Genomic DNA, 21,823 nt, shown 5'->3' with positions numbered 1-21,823 from the left:
TTAGCCATGAGAGCACATTGCTGGCTTGTGGTCAATGCAGTGTCCACCAGGACCCCCAGGTCCTTTTCTGCAAAGCTGTTTTCCAGCTGCTTGACCCCTGGTCAGCAGATATTGGTGCCTGGGGTTATTCCTCCCCAGGTGCAGGACTTTGCACTTCTCCTTGTTGAACTTCATGGGGCTCCTGTCAGCCCATTTCTCCCCTGTCAAGGTTCCTCTGGATGGCAGCACAACCCTCTGGAGTATCAGCTGCCACTCCCAGTTTTGTGTCATCAGCAAACCTGCTGAGAGTACACTCTCCCCACCATCTAGATCATTAACGAAGACATTACAGGACCAGACCCAGTACTGACCTCTGGGGTACACAGATGGTTACTGGCCTCCAACTGGACTTCATGCCAGTGACCACCATGTTCCGGATCTGGCCATTCAGCCAGTTTTCAATCCACCTCACAGTTTGCTCATCCAGCCCACATTACATCAGCATATACTCCTGGTACTGCTGGCATCTTCTGATGATGAAGAGTAAATGAGAATGTTTACTTTGGAGAATTCAGGCATGTCCTGTCTCTTTTGTTAAAATGCTTAGCACATTCTGTAGCTCCCAACTCCTCTGGGAAGGAAAAGCAATTGCCCAGTTTCTCAGCCAAGAGATCTTAAGATACGGCCCCTTTTCTAGTACACTTCGTTAACTAATCAACAGCTAAGAAACTCTGACCATAGCTATTCTCTCACAGAAATCCTACTGCTCACTATTGTCCTCACATATTGCCAAATTCCTGCTGGAAGAACAAAAAAAAAAACAGGAAAGCAAATTCTGGATGAATGTAGAGCTCAGATCAGAAGGATTAATCCTATAAATGGGATCAAATATAGTGATTTTTTGACATCTCATGAGTCTCTCATAGAAACCTATTCTGGGTAGAGACTGGTAAACTTTCACAGAATGCAAGCGCCACCCACTGTCCTGACATCGAAGTGCCACAGCTTGAATTTGGTTTAGCTGCCCACATGGCTCAGCATAATTCCCCCCCTGTATCTGACCCTCTTCTCTTGCAACCTCCCTAGTTACCATCATCCCCTTAATAATTTCCATCAGGTTTACCGAGAAATCTCACCAGAGAATCATAGAATCATAGAATCATTAAGGTTGGAAAAGACCTCTAAGATCATCGTGTCCAACCGTCAACCCAAAACACCATGCCCACTCGATTTCCCTCCCCCAGCCTTAGTCCTCCTCCCTTGCCACACAACTTCTTAATACACCTCCTGACTACTTCACACATTGTGCAGTCTTACACCCTACCTCCACTTCTCTCTCCTACAATGCTCCTTCTCTTAAGTCTTTTCAGCAACTCCCAATCTCATCTGCCTCCTTCTCATCCCAATGTATGCTGACATTAATATCACACTTAACTCACTGTGTCTCCAACCACAACTCACTGTCTCTCCTTTTACAGTTGATGTCTGAAGTTTTAGTGCTACCTTACCTTAAGGATACCATTAAAGTTACCTCATTCAGGATCCTAGTAACTACTTAGCCAAAAACATAAGATCAGTAGCCCATCCTTACCTTTGTTAGCAATCACGTTCAGTATGTGTGATCATGCTGCCTTTAAAATACTGTTCCTTGGCTTCCAGAATCCTTTGCTTTATTCCTTCTTCAATATGTCCTTGGAGGATCCTCCCCACATACTCCCCCCAATACTTACTGCTCTAATCTCCATTTCTTCATTAAGGTAACATCATCTGTAGATGCAGGTACAGCTACTCCCTGCTGAGGGTTCACAAACACACAAAACCTCTCTTCCTCCATGCAAACTAAAGTTTCACTCTATATATCTTTCCCTACAGATGCTCACTTATCTGTTCATTCAAGTGTAACATGACTAAAAATAAGCTTCAATGCCCCACCCTCCTCCAATTGCCTTTTTTGGAAACTGTGGCCAATACCATTATGGTCACTCAGACTTCCATTTAACCTTCATCTTAGACACCTCTATAAAATTCACTACCAGATTAAACTAAACCTTGAGGATTTTTTTGTATAATTTGAGTGGTGAGGTCTCCCCAGTTCATCCACTTGGCTACAATTCTTGTTCAGACTCATTATCTTAGGTCTTAATACACTGCTTTCTCCCTAGGGCATATGCATATATTCAAAGATGCACACAAGAGATGCTACTGACATACCAAAGCCAATAATATCTTCCTGTTGTAGCTAAACACAAGGTTACAACTCAAGGGTGACTTTCTTATCACTCCCTACTGCAATAGGCTGTGGCCACTATAATAACAGTGTAAATAAAGGAATAGATTCTTACTAGAGTAACTATCATTCATTCATGGTGCATCACACTGCAGATGCTCATGCCCTTTACATTCTTTGGACAGTCTCTTTGGGGGCTGGAGGCTATGACCTGTCTTAGTCATTTGCAGTCTGTGTTAACTGAAGGTTTGGAAAAAGCAGGGACTGGGGTCAGATGTGGTATTCATATTGGACCTCAACACCCACAAAAACTTGACTACTGAGAAGGCAAGCAATTATTCTCAATGTCTTCTGTAAATTAATTCTTAACTCCTCCTAAATTCTTTCGTTGGCTGTATGTAAACCAAAGGGATAGTGGGAGCTAGGAAGCTTAGCAGCATTCATCAAAATGAACTGAAATCCTGCTCTTCCAAATATAAGCTCTCATAGAAGCCGCATTCAGTAGTATTTAAAAACATTTCAGGCAATAGTAGCAGATTGAAGACGCAGGCTGACAACTCCACTTGAGCACAGTGGAAAAGAACCTTATGGGTAAGGGAAAGAGGCACAGTGGCTATTTGTTGTAGTACATCATTGTACATAGTACATCACTACACCATTGATTTTGACAGTCTCATGAGACAGCCTGGCTCTTTAAAAGAAAGGAAAAGAAATACTCCAAAAAATTTGGTCCTCTTATTATTAAAAAAGTCTGTTTTACTTAAAAGCTCAGTCAATAAAGGATCTCATTTGAATATGACTGTGAGAAACACAGTTAAGCTAAAGCCATTAACATACACAAAAATCATTTTTGTCAACCAAGAAGTTGTAGCATTCCTGTCAATGTCAGGATGGGTATGATGACCCCTAACTTACCATCAGCTTTGCCCTCAACATTGTCCAGCACTCATTAAAAGCATGAGCTGTAGCAGTACTGTCATGACTAGATATCAAGTGTCAAGATATAGACAAGGGAATGATGGTGTTCTTCTGCATGCTACAAACTTTTCTTTGCAAAGTAATTACAAAAGGAGACATTGAAAACTCTTCTCTTTTACTCTTTTCAAACCACTCCGTTAACATGCATCAATCTCCCATCATGTGTCGTACCTTCAGTATAAAAAAAAAAACACCAAACTTCTGTATTTATGAACTCAGGTTTAGCAGCAGAAGAGAGCAAATAAGAATAAATGTCTTGCCTACTATTTTCACACCTCAAAGGGAATTCATGCATCCACTACAGCCAATGGTCTCCTAAGGTAAAATACAGTTGATATCCTATTGCAACATATTCAGGAACTTTTATTTTTATTTATTTATTTTAAAATGAATGCACGTACCACAGTTCCCACAGCAGTTCTGCTGACATGGTAAAATGGTTCACAAGGTGCAACTGTCAGAGATTGCCACAATCCAAACACAATCCAGCTGCTCACAAGCTAATGATAGCTCTGTGAAGGTGATTCAGGGAAATAGCTTTTTCATTCTGAAGCTTATCCAGTATCAACAACTGCCTTATATTTTTCAACACAATTCTCTGTGGTAACTGTTTCTCACTTATTTCTCCCTCTAGAATAGCAGCCATAGGCTTGAAAAAGTCTCAAAGCAACCAATTCTTGTTTATATTTCCTTATATTCAGCTGCATTTCTGTAACAGGACAACAGGTTATACCAGCCTATGATACATGGCACAACTTTCTATGTCAGCCCTCTGATACTGGTCTTGCCACACTAAGACTTGCAAATGCTTGCTGATGCTGCTGAGCCACACAGGGAAGTGTGTATTCTGCAGTGGCTTTATCTTTTTAAAAAAAAAACTTTATAGACTCTTGGTAACAAGATCACCCCACTACGCAGCGAACATAGGCCTATTATCAAAACTGAATTTTCTAATGTCCTATTTTAATACAGGAACAGAGGCAAAGGCAGCTCTCACTATTCTGGGTCATCTGTCCGTCCATCCTCCCTCCCACCCCGACACTGACTGGAGAAAGGGACCAAGGATGGCTCAAGACAATTCTGTTCCTTACAAGTTTGCCAGGGAACGCTGACAGCCAAAGGACTCATGCGTGATTCATCACTTTCCTGCTCAAAGTTGTTGGTTTTTTTTTGTAACAACCACAGGCATAACTTAAGTGGGATGCACGACGATCAGCCAGCCAGCAAGTTAAGGTTTGGGGCCTCTCAATAGTGCCCCTCACGGTAAGAGTAAATTAAATATTAACGTAGTAGAGGACATTGAAAGAAGGGTTAGATTAGGAAACTTCTGAAAGCAAGACCAATATAAAAACAAATACTGGAATATAATTTATACACAGAAAATGGTTAGATCAAAGTCATCACCTCTGAGCCAGTATACCCCAGCCAGTGAACAAAGCTATATTAGCAAAACTACCCAGGCAGGGAGCTAGAGTACCCTTACATAGCGAAACAATTATTACCCTCTCCCCACCATCTTGTATTGTTAAGTCGCACAACAAACTGTACAAGAAAGGAAGCCCCTACAGCTAAATTGACTTACAGCTAAATTGACTTAAATTGACTGCTTGCAAGTTACAGCTCTCTTCCAACTCTTCCTCCCAAAAATATGCAAAGCTCCTGAAGCAAAAACAGCCTCCCACATTAATCTATAGTTATAGCTATAATTACATTAGAAGAGATTTATCAATCCAGGAATTTCAATATGCTCTACAAAGAAAACATTCGTAGTAGGAATGCAATGATTCAGTGTGTGGCTTTATGGATAACTCGGGAGAAAAGTCATCTTCCCCCTTGAGCAAAATGAACTGCACTAGTGAAAGTGACAGTTCTGTAATTAACTACGCCAAGAAATTTTACTGGTATGGCTGCTTCTGGCTGGGAATCACATCTCCAGCAAATGCTGAAAAATCTAGACCAGCAAATGCCTGGGGTGGCCAGAAAACTCTGTAAGCACCTTTTCTCTATCAGAAGCACATAAATCAATTCCTGCTCACTGCAGATAATTTTTTTCAGGAAACCATTTAATTATCCTATCTTTCTTTTTCCCTTTAACCGATTGATGCCAATTCACCACTCAATGCTAGCATTCCACTTCAATCTTCCTGGTAGAACAGCAGCACCATGTGATAGCTCTCATACACCTGCATTAAGACTAGCAATGTATTTTTCTGAAAACAGTTTAGGGCTAATTCAGAAATAACTTTCTGTAATACGCACTCAGTTTACAAGCCCCCAAAACTACAACAAGAAGCCAGAAAAAGCAATAATGTGTCTATAGAGAAATGTCAGGTCTTCTAGGAAAACTCTACTTCAAGATCTTTTAAAATACTGAGAAGTATTAAAACTCACCTCAGCTCCAGTATGCTTTGCATGAAAATGAACTGACTCAAACCTCTTTGATTATCCTATATAAAAAACAGTGTGATCATTTTAGCGTGCCATTAATTAGAATATGGCATTCTAGAGAACTTAAAAGCTTTCACTGATATTCTCCCTCCAAACGGATGTGTGAGCCATGTGGCAGTGAAGACACATATCAAGTGACCGGAAGTAGCCAGGAGGACAATCGGAGTTAATATAGACAGAGATATTTGGGGAAATAATGATGCTTTAGCAGGGTCACGTTTGTTTCAGACCCAGAACAAATCAAGCAAAGCAGGTTTGAGTACAAATTGATAAATATGCACACGAGAGTGCTCTAAACAACTTCAACTAGAAAGGAGTTTTCAGAAACAGCAGTTTGTCTCCTGCTATAATAAAGAATACAGGGAGGACAGAGTTTGTTATGTTGAATAAAAATGCTTCATTAAGTCTGGTTTCAAAGCTTGTCCCAAGCAAATTGATTTTCTGATCTATATTTCACTGAAATACCAGTACAATACAAGAAGCATCAAGCAACAGCTTGTCTTACCAGCACAAGCATTCAATTCATTTATTGGAAAGAACTATCGATTTACTGGAAAGACTGTGTTTAATGTTTACTTTCTACCTTTTGTGGTATCTGAAATGCTGTTTAGCAAGGCACATATCATGTCTCCTTCAATATGGTGAGGATTTAGGATGCGAGCTGACCGCTGGGTCATCTTAAATTGAGCTTCCAGTTCCAGGAAGCTTTTGTCTCCAGAAAGTACAGTGAAAGGAATTTGCTTGGGCAGGTGTGCATCCAGACGACCAGCCTGTATGGAAAAAAATGACAAGTGCTGAACTGAGATCATGTTTTTATCTCATGGGATTTGGCTAGCTTTTTGTAAGACAGGTCTTCATAGGAAAGCCTTCTACAGCAACTTACCTCCACTTTTATGATCCGACGCACGTTATACCACTGTGAAAGGTATTTTTTCACCAGTTTGACATTGCATTTATTCTATACATATGACAATAGATACAGGAAATGGCTACCAGAACAGTACAGATGGAGTATGGAACAAATTCCTAAAAAGCAGCATTTCAGAACCATCTCCACATAGAACAAGTCATCTGTGCAGAGCATTTTAAGAATCATAAAAAAAGTGTAATATAAAAAAGTGTAATGTAACATACAAACACTGTTGCAAAACATGCTTATATCATATAATTAGATTCTCAAGTAGTTTTATCTAACTGATAAAGCACTATATTAAGAACATGAGTCCCCATGGCATCCCAGATTCCTTCACCTGCACCTCTCCCACCCAGCCAAAGCCTGTGATCTACTGAACAGAGGCACTGCTCTTTGTCAGCCCAACAGGGTCTCTGAAACTGGCACCCATCCAACTCCATCTTAAAGATGGGTCTAGATTTGGGCTACTTGAAGAGAGAGGCAGGAGTTACATTTCTCTCTGAAACAGAAACTGTAAGAATTGTGGTTTTTTTGTCCTTTTGTTCCTAATCAGCCCCTTTCCCCTCCACAACAGACTGATGTCCTATTTGGGCAAACTTTTGTATTCCTACGGAAAGAGAAAAGAGAAGAGGAGAAAAAAAAAGTAAATCACTTCTCAACATGCTGTCTCCACTCAATTCAATGACAGGTTTATCATTCTTTTTAGTGGACATAAAAGTCACGTGAAGAGAATCTAAGAATCTCATCTGAAATTAGTACTTAACATCAACAGCAGATATAATCTGCCACTCTTCTCTGGGTACAGAAATACAACAATAAAGAAAGCGTGCACTAACTTACATGAACACAGAGAGCAAAGTCTGCTGCTTCTCTTCTGGTACCGCAACGTGGATGAAGAAAGAAACATCCAATCCTCTTAAGATAATTGTAAATTTTGCACTGCACTGGAGGTTTCCAGTTGCTGTATCCTCCTAAACAGTGAAGAAGAAAAATTTAAAAATTAGAAAAAAAGAAAAAACCAAACAAAAAAACCAAAAACACAGAAATGCCGCCATGAAGTAAGAACGCAAGAAGGAAAAAGCAAAGATAAACTTGGCTTTAAAGACAGAATTTATTTTGACCAATGGGAAAGCTGAAATAAACATATAACCAAAATCCTGAAAAAACCCTTGTTCTCAGGTTAGAAAGCAAAAAAGGAAAGAGTAGCTAGCCTGATCCTACACAAAGACTCTTATTCAATTTTGTATGAATTTTTCTTCTAATCCCGAAAAACTTATCTTCTAGATATGATGTGTGTTTAGACACAAGGATGTATTTTTTCCAGTTTTAAGCATAGCTATGGTTAATGTGCAGAAGCAGAGGAGCTCTGGGAACATAGTACAAGTAACAGAAATGCTTCTCTTCGGGAATCCTGTGCTAATGTAATGCCCAAGATTACTTCCAACAGACTCTATAACTGCCTGACACATCACATGTCAGAACTCTTTAAAGAGGATCCAAGAACTGGAGCAACAGCCAAAACAAATGCAAGAGTCCTGACAAACACTTCGATGCAGTCAAGAATAAGCAAAATGAGGCTACAATTGGGGAAAAATTAAGTGCAGGAATTTTCTCAACAGTATCCTAAAACATGTAGTTACTGGCTGAGAAAACAGTTGGACAATAGAGACAAGCTAAGTAACAGGCCTGCTACAGATAAAAAGAATATTAGGCTACAACAGGTTGCAAGGGGAAGGAAAGGAGCAGCAAGTCTCTCAAGATGACAGGGAAAAACAGAGGAGCTGGCAGTTACTATGACAACATAAAAAGACAAACAAATGGAAGGACAGGTTGAAGGGAGTGAATAAGGATTTCATGACATTCCCCATGCTAAGAAATAATGGATCTGCAATGGGAAGGAAAAAATGTTGCTTTATCTGCCAGATGATAGAGTGGCTGGATGTAAGAAAGGATTTTGAATGGAAAGTGAAAGCAGTCATTGATGGCACTTCATGTGAGGGACATGTGAAATTAAGGTTCAAGTAAACAGGCTGCCCACCCCTAGTCTGACAAAGAAGTAGAAGCAATCTTCAGTAGATTTCTCCTGGGTTTTTTTTTTTTTCCCTTTTCAGCCTAATGGCTATAAGAAGGTATCAAAAAATATCTCAAAGTTCAAAGATTTAGCAACAGCTACACAGAAACGATTTAGGGGTATCTGTCCATGAGAAAAATGGTATTTGCAAGTTGTTCTCATCTGTTGTGACAGCCTTGGTTGCTTCTATTTGGGAAAGACTTGTAATCACCAACCCTGGCCCTTGGCTGCATAAACGTACAACATAAACATTTGACCAGGACAGCTGTATTTACTCTGGCAGAGCTAGACCACAAACGGGTGAAGGACAACTGAATACATAAGAAGAGAAATGATACAGAGCTTGGGCAATACAATGGAGGAAACTCAAAGCAAAGCTAAGGCTGTATTAGCAATAGGAATAACAGAAATAATGCAAAAGTATCATATAAAAATAATTTTTAAAAAAAATCCAAAATGCTGTTTGGGAAATGCAGAAAAAAAAAATCAGAAGAGACAGGGATGTCGCTATACTTTCACAGGCTAAACAAACTAGAATAGCATGCATCAAATAACTCTGTAAGCCGTTATTATGAGAGGGCACCTACAACAATAAATCCAGATGTGCCTGGGAGCCTTAGTGTTCCCAGGCTCTGTAACAATATAGTTGATGCTAATAAACTGCTAAAGTGTTCTCTGATAAGAATATGGCCCATTTTAATCACCATTAACTCTTCGGCATAGGTTTTTCAGTTCAAGTGCTCCAGAGGCCATTCCCACGAGGCAGCCTGCACACAGCAACCCCATTTGGGAAGCAAGAAACTAAGTGGCACTGACACGGGCTGGGCTGTGCCAGCAGGTGTTTGGAACATTCCTGGGCACAGTGTCTTAACTAGCACAGAGGTACCTTTGGGTAAGATTATTGTATTAATAGAGGTTTCTAACAATAGATTAGTAACACTAAGACTGTACTATGGATTATTTGTCTGTCTTAAATATTGTCAGAAATGTCTCTTCTCCGACCCAATACAGTTCAGACATTCTGGGTTCAATCAATTTTTTCTTACTGAATCAAAACAGGGCATTTTAACCTTGAAAAAATAGTAGCAGCACAGAAGACCCTGTCATAACAAACAAGCTTGGGCCAATTAATGAAACCAGTTTTGAGTAAATAGAGTAACAAAGTATGACTGAAAGCAAGTGTCTGAATTCAAGTGGGGAAAGTTTGACATAACTGTGAAAAATTATTCTTTACTAAATAATCCTTTATAAAACCCAGACAGAATAACTTCGGAGTTTAGATGTCAAAACAGGCCTGACATTTCTTCAAGTTAGATTCCTAATAGTTTTTTGTTTTTATCTGTAGAAAAAGAAAAAAGTTTTTCCAAGGCCAAGGGGATTGAATAACTATAGAAATACACAACACACCTTCAGCAATTAAAAACCACAACCAAACCCCCAATCACAATAGCCTCAGAAGTCAAGGAGTGCAGAGGTGAAGTAAAATTTGACTGTAAGTCAAGCTGGGCAAAGCCTCACAAAAGATAGTAAGAACAAACAATAGGTTGTTCAGCCACAGAGAAAAGAAAATATAAATAAATGGAACAGCGAGGCAGCAAGGATGAAATAGAAATCCAGGATGATTAGGTATAATCTAAACCCTCAAAATTAGTTTTCTGTGGCTTTGTGCACATACGTGCGCGTGCACAAGAATGCTGTTGATGTACAGAGAGGCCAAAGGCTAGGTAATGACAATACAGGTAATGATAGAGAAGTAATGCCCGAGCAGAACACAAAACTCAGCAGCATAACCAGCTTTTACAGGGAAGATCAGAGGATTCGGCCCCGGAAGTCCTAACAACCAGACATTAGACTACAGGTCCAGGAGCACATCTGACTGTTTGAAGAACTTACACTTTACATTAACAGACATACTTGCTGTGCCTTCATCAGCTAACTGGAATACCTATTTCTAAGAGGGGGGAAAAAAAAAAAAAAGTGATTCAGGCACAACAAGTCTTTCTGTCCAACCTCAGCAGCATGAAAACTCTCAGCTTTCAGGATGTTCTTGATTATCTTTTAAAGGAAGAGATAATCAAGAACATTAAGTAAAGAAGTGCAGTGCAATACTAAGTGTAAAACACACCTGACAATTCCTACAAGTGTGTGAAGATGATGCCTATGTTTCAGGCAATACATATTTTGAAACTATCCCTTATCTAGACTTTACTGAAGTATTCAATGTACCACAGGCAAAATAATTATAAAGGCAGATACAGAGAAAACCAGTGGAGAAAGCACGAGGTGGACAAGAAGTTGGTTCAAGAATAGTCAGGTAAGGAAAAGTATCAAGTTAAAGGGATGCTATTAGTAGACTTCGCTAAAAGTTTTCTTACAAACCCATAACAATGTGAGTTCCATCAATCACCTTGTAACCATTACTGGTATCTTCCAGATGTGAGATACAGGATGACCAGGGACATCCTTAAGGAGCAACCCAAAGACAGAACAAAATTCAAGTACAAGAATGCAAAATCATGCCTTTTGGAACTCAAAAGAAAAAGGATATTATGACAAGGACTTGGGAGTTAGAAAGAAAATAATCTCTGAGTAATATAGCTGTCCTGACAATTATGAAAACTTAGTATGATACAGCCTAAGTAAATTCAGCAGGGAAGCCAGAAAGACTCCTAAACCGTTCAGCAATTCTGGAACAATATTCTACAAGGAATAATAAGAGCAGAGGAGTTTAAGACTGAGTTAGAAAAGTTCAAGAACACTTCTGTTACATTGTGAGTGACACTGAGACTTAAGAAGCCCTAGCGGCTGCTTGTTCCCGTTCTTCATTCTCTCAGATTCAAAAAAATCTCTGCTCTGTGTAGACTTGTTAATCTTATCTTCCTATTTCCTTCAACGACTCTTTACCTTGAAAGCCCCAGATAAATGTCCCTTGGTTCAGGTTAGCTGGCAGCTGCGTGAATAAGCCTCCCCAGTTGTCCAGATCCACCAACACAATGTGAGTCATGGTACTCAGGTAGTCAAGATCAGGAAGTTCACCATCTTCAATGGGATAAAAAGGACACATTTAAAGTTCACCTCACTTTCTGGTCAACCAACATATATCACTTAAGATATGCTTTTGAAAATTCGTTTATTCAACTGTTCTATAAGCTAGAAGTTACAAAACATGATCCTATTTGGCGGTTGCATTGTTTTTTAAATCAACTGAAGAAGCATTTAATAATGCACAAATGAGACAAAAGAAAGTAGAATCTAGATATATGATGGTGTAGAGCTGGATAGTTTTGTGGTAGGCACAGAAAGCTGTTGTCCTGCACTGAGACATTTTAATAATCTATTTAATATTCAGCTATGTACCCCCTACTATGGCAAGTCTCTGTGACATTTAATTGCTTACATGCATAAAAGCACATAAAATGTTTAGAGACATACTTTTTGCTGTATATCTAACATAAACGTCAACCTTTTAATCAAAAGCATTATAACACCATGAGTAATTAAAAACACTTCCAATTTTTGAACACAAGGTACACCTTCAGCATTCTTGATGTCACTCTTGGAAGTGACATGAACTTCAAAAAAATATTTGCACACTCAAGACAAAAAAACCTAATACCTACTGAAAATATAAATTTTCAGCTGAAATTATTTTTTGGCAAGCTAAGGAAACTGAGAAGATGGTGTTATAATAGGACTGCCCACACAGAATGCACTACCAGGCTCATAAATATACATACAAAGACAACAAGTTTCCCTTGAATGTGTGGGTATTATACACCACTTTTACATTTCCAGGAGTTAGATCTCTATTTGGGGTCCTTGACTGTCCTCTTCCTTTTAACACCAAATTATGCTCCCAACTAATTTGAAAATTAAATGTTTCACGGAATCATAGAATCATTAAGGTTGGAAAAGACCTCTAAGATCAGCGAGTCCAACCGTCAACCCAACACCACCATGCCCACTAAACCATGTCCCTAAGCCCCACATCTACACGTCTTTTAAATACTTCCAGGGATGGTGACTCAACCACTGCCCTGGGCAGCCTGTTCCAAGGCCTGACCACTCTTTCAGTAAAGAAATTTCTCCTAATGTCCAGTCTAAACCTCCCTTGGCGCAACTTGAGGCCATTTCCTCTCGTCCTATCGCTTGTTACTTGGCAGAAGAGACCAAGAGCCACCTCGCTACAACCTCCTTTCAGGTAGTTGTAGAGTGCGATGAGGTCTCCCCTCAGCCTCCTCTTCTCCAGGCTAAACAGTCCCAGTTCCCTCAGCCGCTCCTCATAAGACTTGTGGTCCAAACCCTTCACCAGCTTCCTTGCCCTCCTCTGGACACGCTCCAGCACCTCCATGTCCTTCTTGTAGTGAGGGGCCCAAAACTGAACACAGGATTCGAGGTGCGGCCTCACCAGTGCCGAGTACAGGGGCACGATCACCTCCCTGCTCCTGCTGGCCACACTATTTCTGATACAGGCCAGGATGCCATTGGCCTTCTTGGCCACCTGGGCACACTGCCGGCTCATGTGTAGCTTCTAGTAATTTTTTAACTTCTAGCTTCTAGCTTATTCAGTCCCAGGGTTCTCACATCTGCCTACTTCTTGGTTTTTTAAAGACTGCATGCATACGGCATACAGCAATAAATTGTTGAGTCCAAGTTCTGGAAACTCAAATACCGAGAATTCAAAATGCAGCTTTGAGAAATAACGGATTTTAAATTCCGAGCTGATTTCTAGACTGGATGTAGGCAAGTGATATGCTACATACTATACTGACATTGAAACAGAGTGTGTTAAAGACAACACTTTTTCTAATGTTAAAAAAAAAAATCTACAAACCTTCATCAGGTTCTTCAGAGTGTGCTGAGTTCTCTTTTTTTTCTTTCTTTCCCTGTATTGGTCCCTGCAGAGGAGACGACTGTGGTCTTTCCTGAGTCTTAGATGGAGATGCTTGAAATTTTAGCTTGTGAGGTTTTCTGTCCACACAAGCCCCACTTGCTGTGAACTTGAATACTGTATTTTCCGATTCTGATGCAAGACTTGATAGATCAGGTTTCTGCAAGAAGCAGTGTTTTGTGTGATAGTGCTGATGTGCGCTCTGAAGATCGTTGAAGTTTTTGTTGCACGCGGCACATCTAACAACATACATCTCTTCCTTACGTTTCACTGATGTGTGACTGTTGAGATGACTGTTCAAGTCAGCAAAATTCTGTGCAGTTGCAGAACAGAAGCAGCATCGAAACCATAAGTTTCCTTTTTGCAGCATGGCTTTCTGACAATTCACATAATCGTTCCTCCTGTTTATTCTGGAAACATAAGTTGTCCGGCAACCACAAGTTAAACGGTCTCCTTTTTCTACTGGGAGGAAGTCCTCCTCTTTTTTTATTGATAGTTCCATCTGCTCAGGCACAAATGCATAGTCTATGCTATGAATCTCCTTATAATGGATTAGAAATTCTTCTTCTGTGTCAAAAAAGAGATTACCACAAAGGCCACAGAAGTATTTAGTCTGTATCTCCTGGTTATGATGCTCTTGGAAGTGTCGCTGTAGCGTTCCTAATTTCCGAAAGTGATTTCTGCATAAGCCACAGCAATATCTGTGAAATGCATGGCTTTCTAACGACATGCAATGTTGTTTAACGCTTTCCTCAGATTCAAACATCTCCTCACAAATGCGGCATTGCCATTTTCCCAGAATAGGGCTTTTTTCAGGGGAGAGTTCCATAGGACTAGGATTGCAGTCTTCCCCTTCAGCTGCAGAAATACACGCTGTGTCAGAAGCGGATGGCATAGGTTCATCTTCTAGAGCTTCTTGTTCATAATAGTAACTATGTCCACCATGAAATTCAGTCACGTGTCCCATAATATCCTCTTCTCTGAGAAGATCTACAGAGCATGCTCTGCACCAGAGAAGAAAATTAGTCAAGTGTGCTCCTCCATGGAATCGACTCATATGCAGGCGGATAATGCTTGAATTTTCAGCAAGCTTTCCACACACAGCACACTTGTGACAGATCCTATTTGCTGATAAAATGTGCTTTTCTACTGACTCTTCTGTAAAAAACTTTTGAAGGCATTCACAAAACCAGGCTTTTACTTTGCAAGCACTACCTTGACTTTGATTTGCCACATGATCTCCATTTTTATCTTTTAAATCGCTCTTCCGTTTTGAAGGAGTAGACCCCTTTTCACCAGTAGACTCATTTGAAGTCAAGTGTCTTTTAAGCAGTGGTCTTGACCGATCCACAGTATGGCACAAATGAGACTGATTTTTATTCTTTCCATTGATATGACAGAACATCAAGATGGACTCTTCCATTGTAGTAAGAACTTTAATATTATGTTGAGTGGTTTGCTTATGCTGGATGATCTGAGTCTTATCAGCAAACAGTTTATCACAGGTCTCACAGTGACCTTTTGTTTTAAATATCTCTGCAACTTGGGAGATGCTCTTCTTTGACAGTGCCACAGGTCCAGAATTACGACAACGTGTTCTAGAATGGATTAAAAAAATAAAGAGGTTATATCATAACCTGAAACATTTTAAAACTTTCAGATGTACTTTGAAATATTACCTAGTAGCTGCAGCCATTAGTGCATGGAAATAGCGTCCTCTGTATACTTTAACTCACCTAGTAGCTTGCCAACAAAACCATGCAATGCCCACCTAGTCTCTGCACTTGGAAGAGAATTAGTGCTAATTTCTAAAACTAGTATTTAGATTGATGCTTATGTTGTTACTCGGTACGCTTTAGAAATCAAATGCTGCCAACTTAGACATAGTGGAACAGAGATCAAGTTCTGTTGTTCTGTTATAGAAAGTAACAAAAAAGATACAGATATGGATCAGCATTCTACAGTGGATTGTGTGGGGTAAGGCAGGGCAAAAGACATGGAAAGGGGGCAGTTTTTTGATAGTTTACCCAGAAAGTCAACATCCAGACAGTCCTAGATGCCCTGAAATCCACTAACACCACTAAGAACACGTCTGCCTATCTGTTATCCATCTATGGATGTTCACGTTATAAAGACCACTGTGTCTCACAAACCTGAAATGAGCCGTTAATTCCATATGCGAGCGTAGTATCTGGTAGCAGGATATACACTTCACTTGGAAGGGGACCTCTTTGCACAGAGATATCAGAAGGTTCTTTGCATAGGATGGGAAAGGTAGAGGAAGGCCAGCCTTCATTTCATCTATAATATGGAATGGCAGAAAGTACAACCACACGTTAAAGAGTTCTTTCATAGTATTTCAGCTCTCAGATGACATAGTTACAATTGTACTTGTTTGTCACAGGGTTCAGAAAACACGTTACCATGTGTCAGATGAGTCACAGTAATTGTGCAATGGAAGCTTTAAGTAAAACTGCATTAATTTTTTCAACTTCTGTAACAATCTCATATCTGAACCTGTTTGCATCTTGCATTTTCATACTCGGTGACTGACTCTACTTCCCTTTTCCTCCTTCTCTAAGGTCAGGTCAAATACCTCTCTTAAGAAGGTTCTTATTGACGTTCTTCCCCTCCATCTGTCACCACCTGTCTACTCTTACTGTATTACATACACTTTTGTTTAAAGCCACAGTGTGTTTAAAAAAGAAAAAAGTATGCAATTCATTTAACAAGTTCCCACATACTCTGACCATCTCTCTCTCTGTTTCCCATCCTCAATATTAATTCTCCTTAAATGTTTAGGTGCAGGACTTTCTGTTGTTCTGAGTACGTACTCCATGTCTAACTCCAGGTACCAGCAGAATAAAAAAATTTTCTATTGAAAAGAGAATGGGAAATGGCTTATGAACTATATATTGCTGTTAGTGTTCTGCATCTTAGGAGGCAAATTCTTTTTGAATTTTCTGTTTAGTAAGATTTGATGATCAGCAGGCAGTAATTTGAGGTTATGCCTTTCAACTAGCTTCACTGCCAGATCTTACATGATTAATATTATCAGCATGGTCTGAAGATCTACCAATGTAAAGGAAAAAATGGAGCACTTCCTTTTTTTGTTCTGAGCTAAGCGCTATCCATCTCTAAAGAAGAACACGCTATTTTGTGCTTTTAATCTTTTCAAAACAATAGCTCACCAGTAATCTTTTTTAAAACCTATGGCCTGATTCTAAAGGCATCTACAGTCAGTACATTCAGAATTAATAACCTATTTCAGAATAAAAGTACATTAGATTTACAGTACATAAGAGAACTCAGAACTGTGCAGCTGACTGTCGCTTCCATGAAGATGGCAGTACTGACTCGACCTGCAGGAAGATTCCTTCTAAGCCTGTCTTTACTGTACACCTTCTGCAGCCACTCTGGGGGAGGGCAGAAGTAGATGATATAGTTATGAAAATAAGAAATAACTATACCAATCCTTTTGGCCATGTAGGCTTATCCTGAAAGATACACTATCTGAAATATGGCAGCTTCTTGAATAAGAAGTCAACTCCATCTATATCTCATCTGTCTCAGCCATTTACCTAACATTAAAGTAAATGCTTTAATGCCTATTGCTTATGTCAAAGCTAAGAAGTCAGTAGAGCTATGATGGTCATTAACCCTGTTTTCAAGACCACGATCAGACAGATATCTTCTGTGGAATCTGGTAAGTACGGTTCAGGATGTTACCAGCTCACAACATAACCAGTATTTTAGCCATGCAGCCAGTGCAAGGCATCAGACCGGCAGCACTATTCCAAGCTAAGCAGGCTAAATTTGCAATTACATGGTGAAGAAACTTTCATAGGTCTTTTCCATCAGGAATGCCACGGACACTGACAAGAAAAATAGTCTCCAGCAGACTTCAGACAGTACACTAAGGGGAAGGAACATCACAGCCAGTCTGACTGGAATTGAAAAAGAAATTTATGTTTTGGTCTGAGTTCCTATCAACATGCTAAATGTAAACTTATTTAGGATAGTAGCTGCACAGAGTCACTGGAGGATGAGAAGGTTAAGTGAGAGACCTGACAGCACAGAGATAAAGGAAAGTCTGCTTCTTGTTACAGCAACTGTGATGGAGGAATCATTTCTACACTAAAATATGAATTTCAAAGCATCTCCTGTTACAGAACTGTATTACATTTAAGACCTTAAAAGAAAAATAAGAATTCATTAAAAACAAACTTAAAAACCTTAAGCTTTTTTACATGGCAGAAAAATATAAGTAATTTCATATGTAAGGATCAATTATCAGAAGGAATGAAAAGCAGTACGCTTAGCAGCAACATACCACTCAATTTGGAAACCTGGAGGAAGTGGTTCTTTCCTGACATATGCTGCAAGCATTCGTCTCTTTTGGTGAAAAGGAGGAAGCAGTTTGGGCATGCAAAACACTGAATATGCTGTGGAGGAAGATCTTTTTTATGTCCGTCATTTTCATTTAGCTGGAAGAGAAAGTGATCTAGTTAGGAAAAATATTAACTCAAGAAACCAGTCCCAGTTCTCCTCATGTCCTTCCATTCCTCACTCCCTTCTGTGGTAGTATTTTCACTTTTAGGTATTCAACTACCACATCTATGTTTATCTACAGCCTACCCATATGCACTTCAGCTCGTGAGACACAAGGGACTGATCAAACTGCCATTGTCAAACTTAGCTACTCATCCTTGCTATGCTGGCAACTTTTCCATTCCCTTCTTGCACCACTGGGAGCAACCACTTTCCCCAGGAACTATGGGCTCCATCAATTCTTAGCTAGTCCCTTTACCCAGACTCTCAGAAAAAGCTCCTTCTATCACTAAAGCAGCTGTTTTTCCTGATGTAGGTTCTTCCCTAATCTTGCTAACCTTCAGCTTCTCAAAATGCTGCTCCTCAGAGCAGCCTGACAGGTCTGTGACTTTTATTGAAGTCAACTCCTTCCACCCCCCTTTGCCTTCTACATCAACTTCAGATCTCTGCCTTCAGGGCAAAAATCCTTCAGTTTTGCTCCTGACATTTTTGCTTACTCCTTTCTTATGTCACTCAAAGAATCTTCATGATATGCTTATGCTTTCTTCCACAGCTCTGTTTAGGATTATCTCCCCATTCTTCCACACCAAAATAAACCCATCTTCTTGCCTGCTGCAAGAGCTATTCCCTTTCCCCAAACTTGTCTTTAATTCCTGCTAGAGCCCCCGGACACACCACAGGCACACAACTTGGAAGCAATGGAAAGAGCAGGGACAAACTATGATGCAATCTTTCAAGCTTGTCAGGTATCACTATGCATCGGGAGTTACTACTACTAGCCAAAAGTAGTCCAATTTTCAGAGTATCTAAAACTTCCCCCAAATTTAACACAGCTTCTGGAGACTAGGTGGGTACACAACAATATTTGTTATTAAAACACTAAACTTTGAAAATGCTATCCGTTATCCAATTCAACATAAGACTGCTTAAATAAAACCATGCACCCAGAAGATAACACCTGAGCATCTGTCATTGAACTGAGGTTTTACAGTGGTAAGTTGTGAACAGAAGGGAAAAAGAGAGCATTATGAAAAAAAGAACTTAAGAGTGGAGGTAGGGAGGAACAACAACAAAAAAAGCAAATACTATTAGCTTATATTCAAATCAAAACTCAAATGCTAGATTACCCTTCTCCCTTCTGTAAGTTAACTAGTGAGTAGCAGCAAATATGTCTATCGGAGAGACTGAAAACAGAGAAGAAACAGTTGCATCTGAATCACCCAAGTTTCTTTTCTCATTCTGTTGCCTCTTTTTCCCCATCTCCTTTTCACTGCTTCTCTTTACCATCACTTATTTCACCCTAGCTTCTTGCCTTTATCTTTCATAGTTTTGCAGATGCAAAAAAAGGGAATACCTTTCGACAGCACCAATAGAGGAACAAGAGGTTCAAGACAGAATTACAGTCCTGTTGAAAGTATGCTGAAAAATACAACCTAATGGTCAGATCTAATGGGAGTACTGTCAGGATACATCAGGTGTTTGAAACACAGCAGAAAAAAAAATCAGTGCATAATTATACGTCATGAAAACCCTCTACTACATTCAGTCAGGTGAGTTACTTATCCTTATGATCTTGCCTTAGATAAAAGATGATCACTGTACTGCTGAGAGGTTGAAAATCTTTTGCAGCATATCACACAGGCAACCGCATTATTTGGGGGTCCATGTAATGTGACTGTTGGGTCACAAGGAGAATGATCAAACCTGGAGAGGAAGAAATAATTAACAAACTAGTCCCCTCTAAATAGTCAAAATGTTTTTTTAATGGGAAAAATTCTGTCTTTTGAAGCTGTTGGACAAAAGCCTATCAAATCAACATAAACTCTAAAATTCCTCACTTCCCCTATCATTAACTGTATCAGTTGAAGTATCCTGTACAGAGGTGATTCTCCCTGCAACTTACCTGTTATAACGACCACTTTGCAGAGGAATCATGCTGTTTTTAAGAGCAAGAGAACTAACAAAGCCTCGATTTCCTAAGGAGGGATTTTTAAAATTTATTTTTATCTCCTTGCACTAGTTCTGGCTGGGATGGAGTTAATTTTCTTCGTTGCAGCTTGTGTTTTGGATTTATGAACAACAGTGTTGATAGCACAGGGATGTTTTAGCTATTGCTGAGGTACTTGCACAGTGTCAAGGGCTTCTCTGTTTTTCAGACTGCCCTGCCAGCAAGTAGGCAAGAAGCTGGGAGGGGACACAGCTGGGACAGCTGACCCCAACTGACCAAAGGGATATTCCATACCATATGACACCATGCTCAGCAATAAAAGCTGGGGGAAGGAGGAGGAAGGGGGGGATGTTCGGAGTGATGACGTTTGTCTTCCCAAGTAACCATTGTGTGTGATGGAGCCCTGCCTGCCGATGGGAATTCCTTATTTTGCTTTGCTTGCATGTGCAGCTTTTGCTTTACTCATTAAACTGTTTCTATCTCAGCCCAGAGTTTTCTCACTTTTCCCCTTCCGATTCTCTTCCCTGTCCCACTGGGGTGAGTGAGCAGCTGTGTGGGGCTGAGCTGCCTACCAGGGTTAACCCACAACACTTCCCTCAGCTTCTCTCCTTACCATCTTCACCATGACACATTCACTAGTGAAAAGGCAGTATATGCTGGAATTGACCCCAGACACAGTGAGTGCTGACTAGCTACGATCAGCTATGAACAGATGTCTGGCCTATAGCTCTTGCTCCTCTTTCCCTCCATTAGGGGCATTTTTTTTATCTTACCATCAAGTTGTATACACTAGCTTTTTGCACTTTTTCAAGTTTGGACAAAGAAATAACAGAACTGGAGAACAGAAATCTTGTTTCTCAAAAAACCCAGATATTAAAAAATGCTTAACAAGAGGAAGAAATAAATTCTGAATTAAAAAAAAAGCAATCAACAGGAAATTGTTCCAACGAACAGGAAGTTCATCACATCATCTATATAAAATCTGTAACGTATTACTCTGCTCTCCAAATGGAATTTTGTCACTATAGGCAGTTTAAAGTAGACATGATCCTGATGTCCTAAGTTCAAGCATATTCTTTTGTTATTATTTCTTGCACTGAGCTCTTGCACTATGTCCTTACCTTTGCAGGTGACCTAGGAGAAGATGTCCGTTATCAAACTCTCTGTTGCAATGCATGACAGGACAAGATATGGGACTGCTGTTGACTTGCGTCTGACCTGCCCTCTTATAAACACCCCTTTTTCCACTGTTAACAGTGCCTGGTTTGAGACCTGTGTTATAAAACAAAGCACTTAACTAGAATCTGAATCACAGAAGCTTAAGAAAACAAACAAAATAACACACAAGCCCTAAAGCATTTAAAAATCAAGTTATTTTGATTCTTAAAAGCAAGCTAACCGTGCACTGTAACTCAATCCTACTATGGTAAGTCTGCTCTTCCAGTTGAAGAATCTGTCTCTTCAATTCCCAGTAGGATTACTTTTCAAACACTTTGATACCCTTCCTCCAGGTAATATTTTAAATTGATTGAACTTCCTGAAGTTATACCTAATTATGTAGACATTTTCCTGAGCAACAGTTTAGCAGTAATATTTTTCCTTCTAGCAACTTTGCTTATAAAAGTAGTTAACATTGCCTTAGTGGTTTTTAGACTTTGTATATTAAATTTTCTAAGCAGGAAAACATTAGAAGAATAGCTTTTATGGAAATGAGTGTATAAGACCTTTCAAATGCCACACCGTAGCAAAGTTAGTATTGTAAGATTTGGTTATGGGTAAAAGGCACCTGCAAGCTCGATATCAGTATTACTCAATGC

The 21,823-nt window shown here is 39.7% G+C and overlaps 1 protein-coding gene across 1 annotated transcript in view; it reads right to left on the bottom strand.

Moving 5' to 3' along the window:
* ZNF451 (zinc finger protein 451) overlaps window positions 1–21,823 on the bottom strand; it is a 41,769-nt gene that overhangs the window by 7,575 nt on the left and 12,371 nt on the right. The window contains exons 7-14 of the mRNA XM_075145258.1: window positions 21,128–21,278; window positions 19,636–19,762; window positions 17,841–17,994; window positions 15,661–15,808; window positions 13,451–15,105; window positions 11,521–11,655; window positions 7,386–7,516; window positions 6,216–6,402 (exon numbers count right to left, since the gene is read on the bottom strand). Of these exons, the coding sequence (XP_075001359.1) occupies window positions 6,216–6,402; window positions 7,386–7,516; window positions 11,521–11,655; window positions 13,451–15,105; window positions 15,661–15,808; window positions 17,841–17,994; window positions 19,636–19,762; window positions 21,128–21,278 (2,688 nt within the window). The remainder of the gene's footprint in view (window positions 1–6,215; window positions 6,403–7,385; window positions 7,517–11,520; window positions 11,656–13,450; window positions 15,106–15,660; window positions 15,809–17,840; window positions 17,995–19,635; window positions 19,763–21,127; window positions 21,279–21,823) is intronic.

This window comes from Calonectris borealis, chromosome 3 (genome assembly GCF_964195595.1).
Source record: "Calonectris borealis chromosome 3, bCalBor7.hap1.2, whole genome shotgun sequence".
Classification (NCBI taxonomy): Eukaryota; Metazoa; Chordata; class Aves; order Procellariiformes; family Procellariidae; genus Calonectris; species Calonectris borealis.
This window is presented reverse-complemented; position numbering and strand designations above follow the sequence as displayed.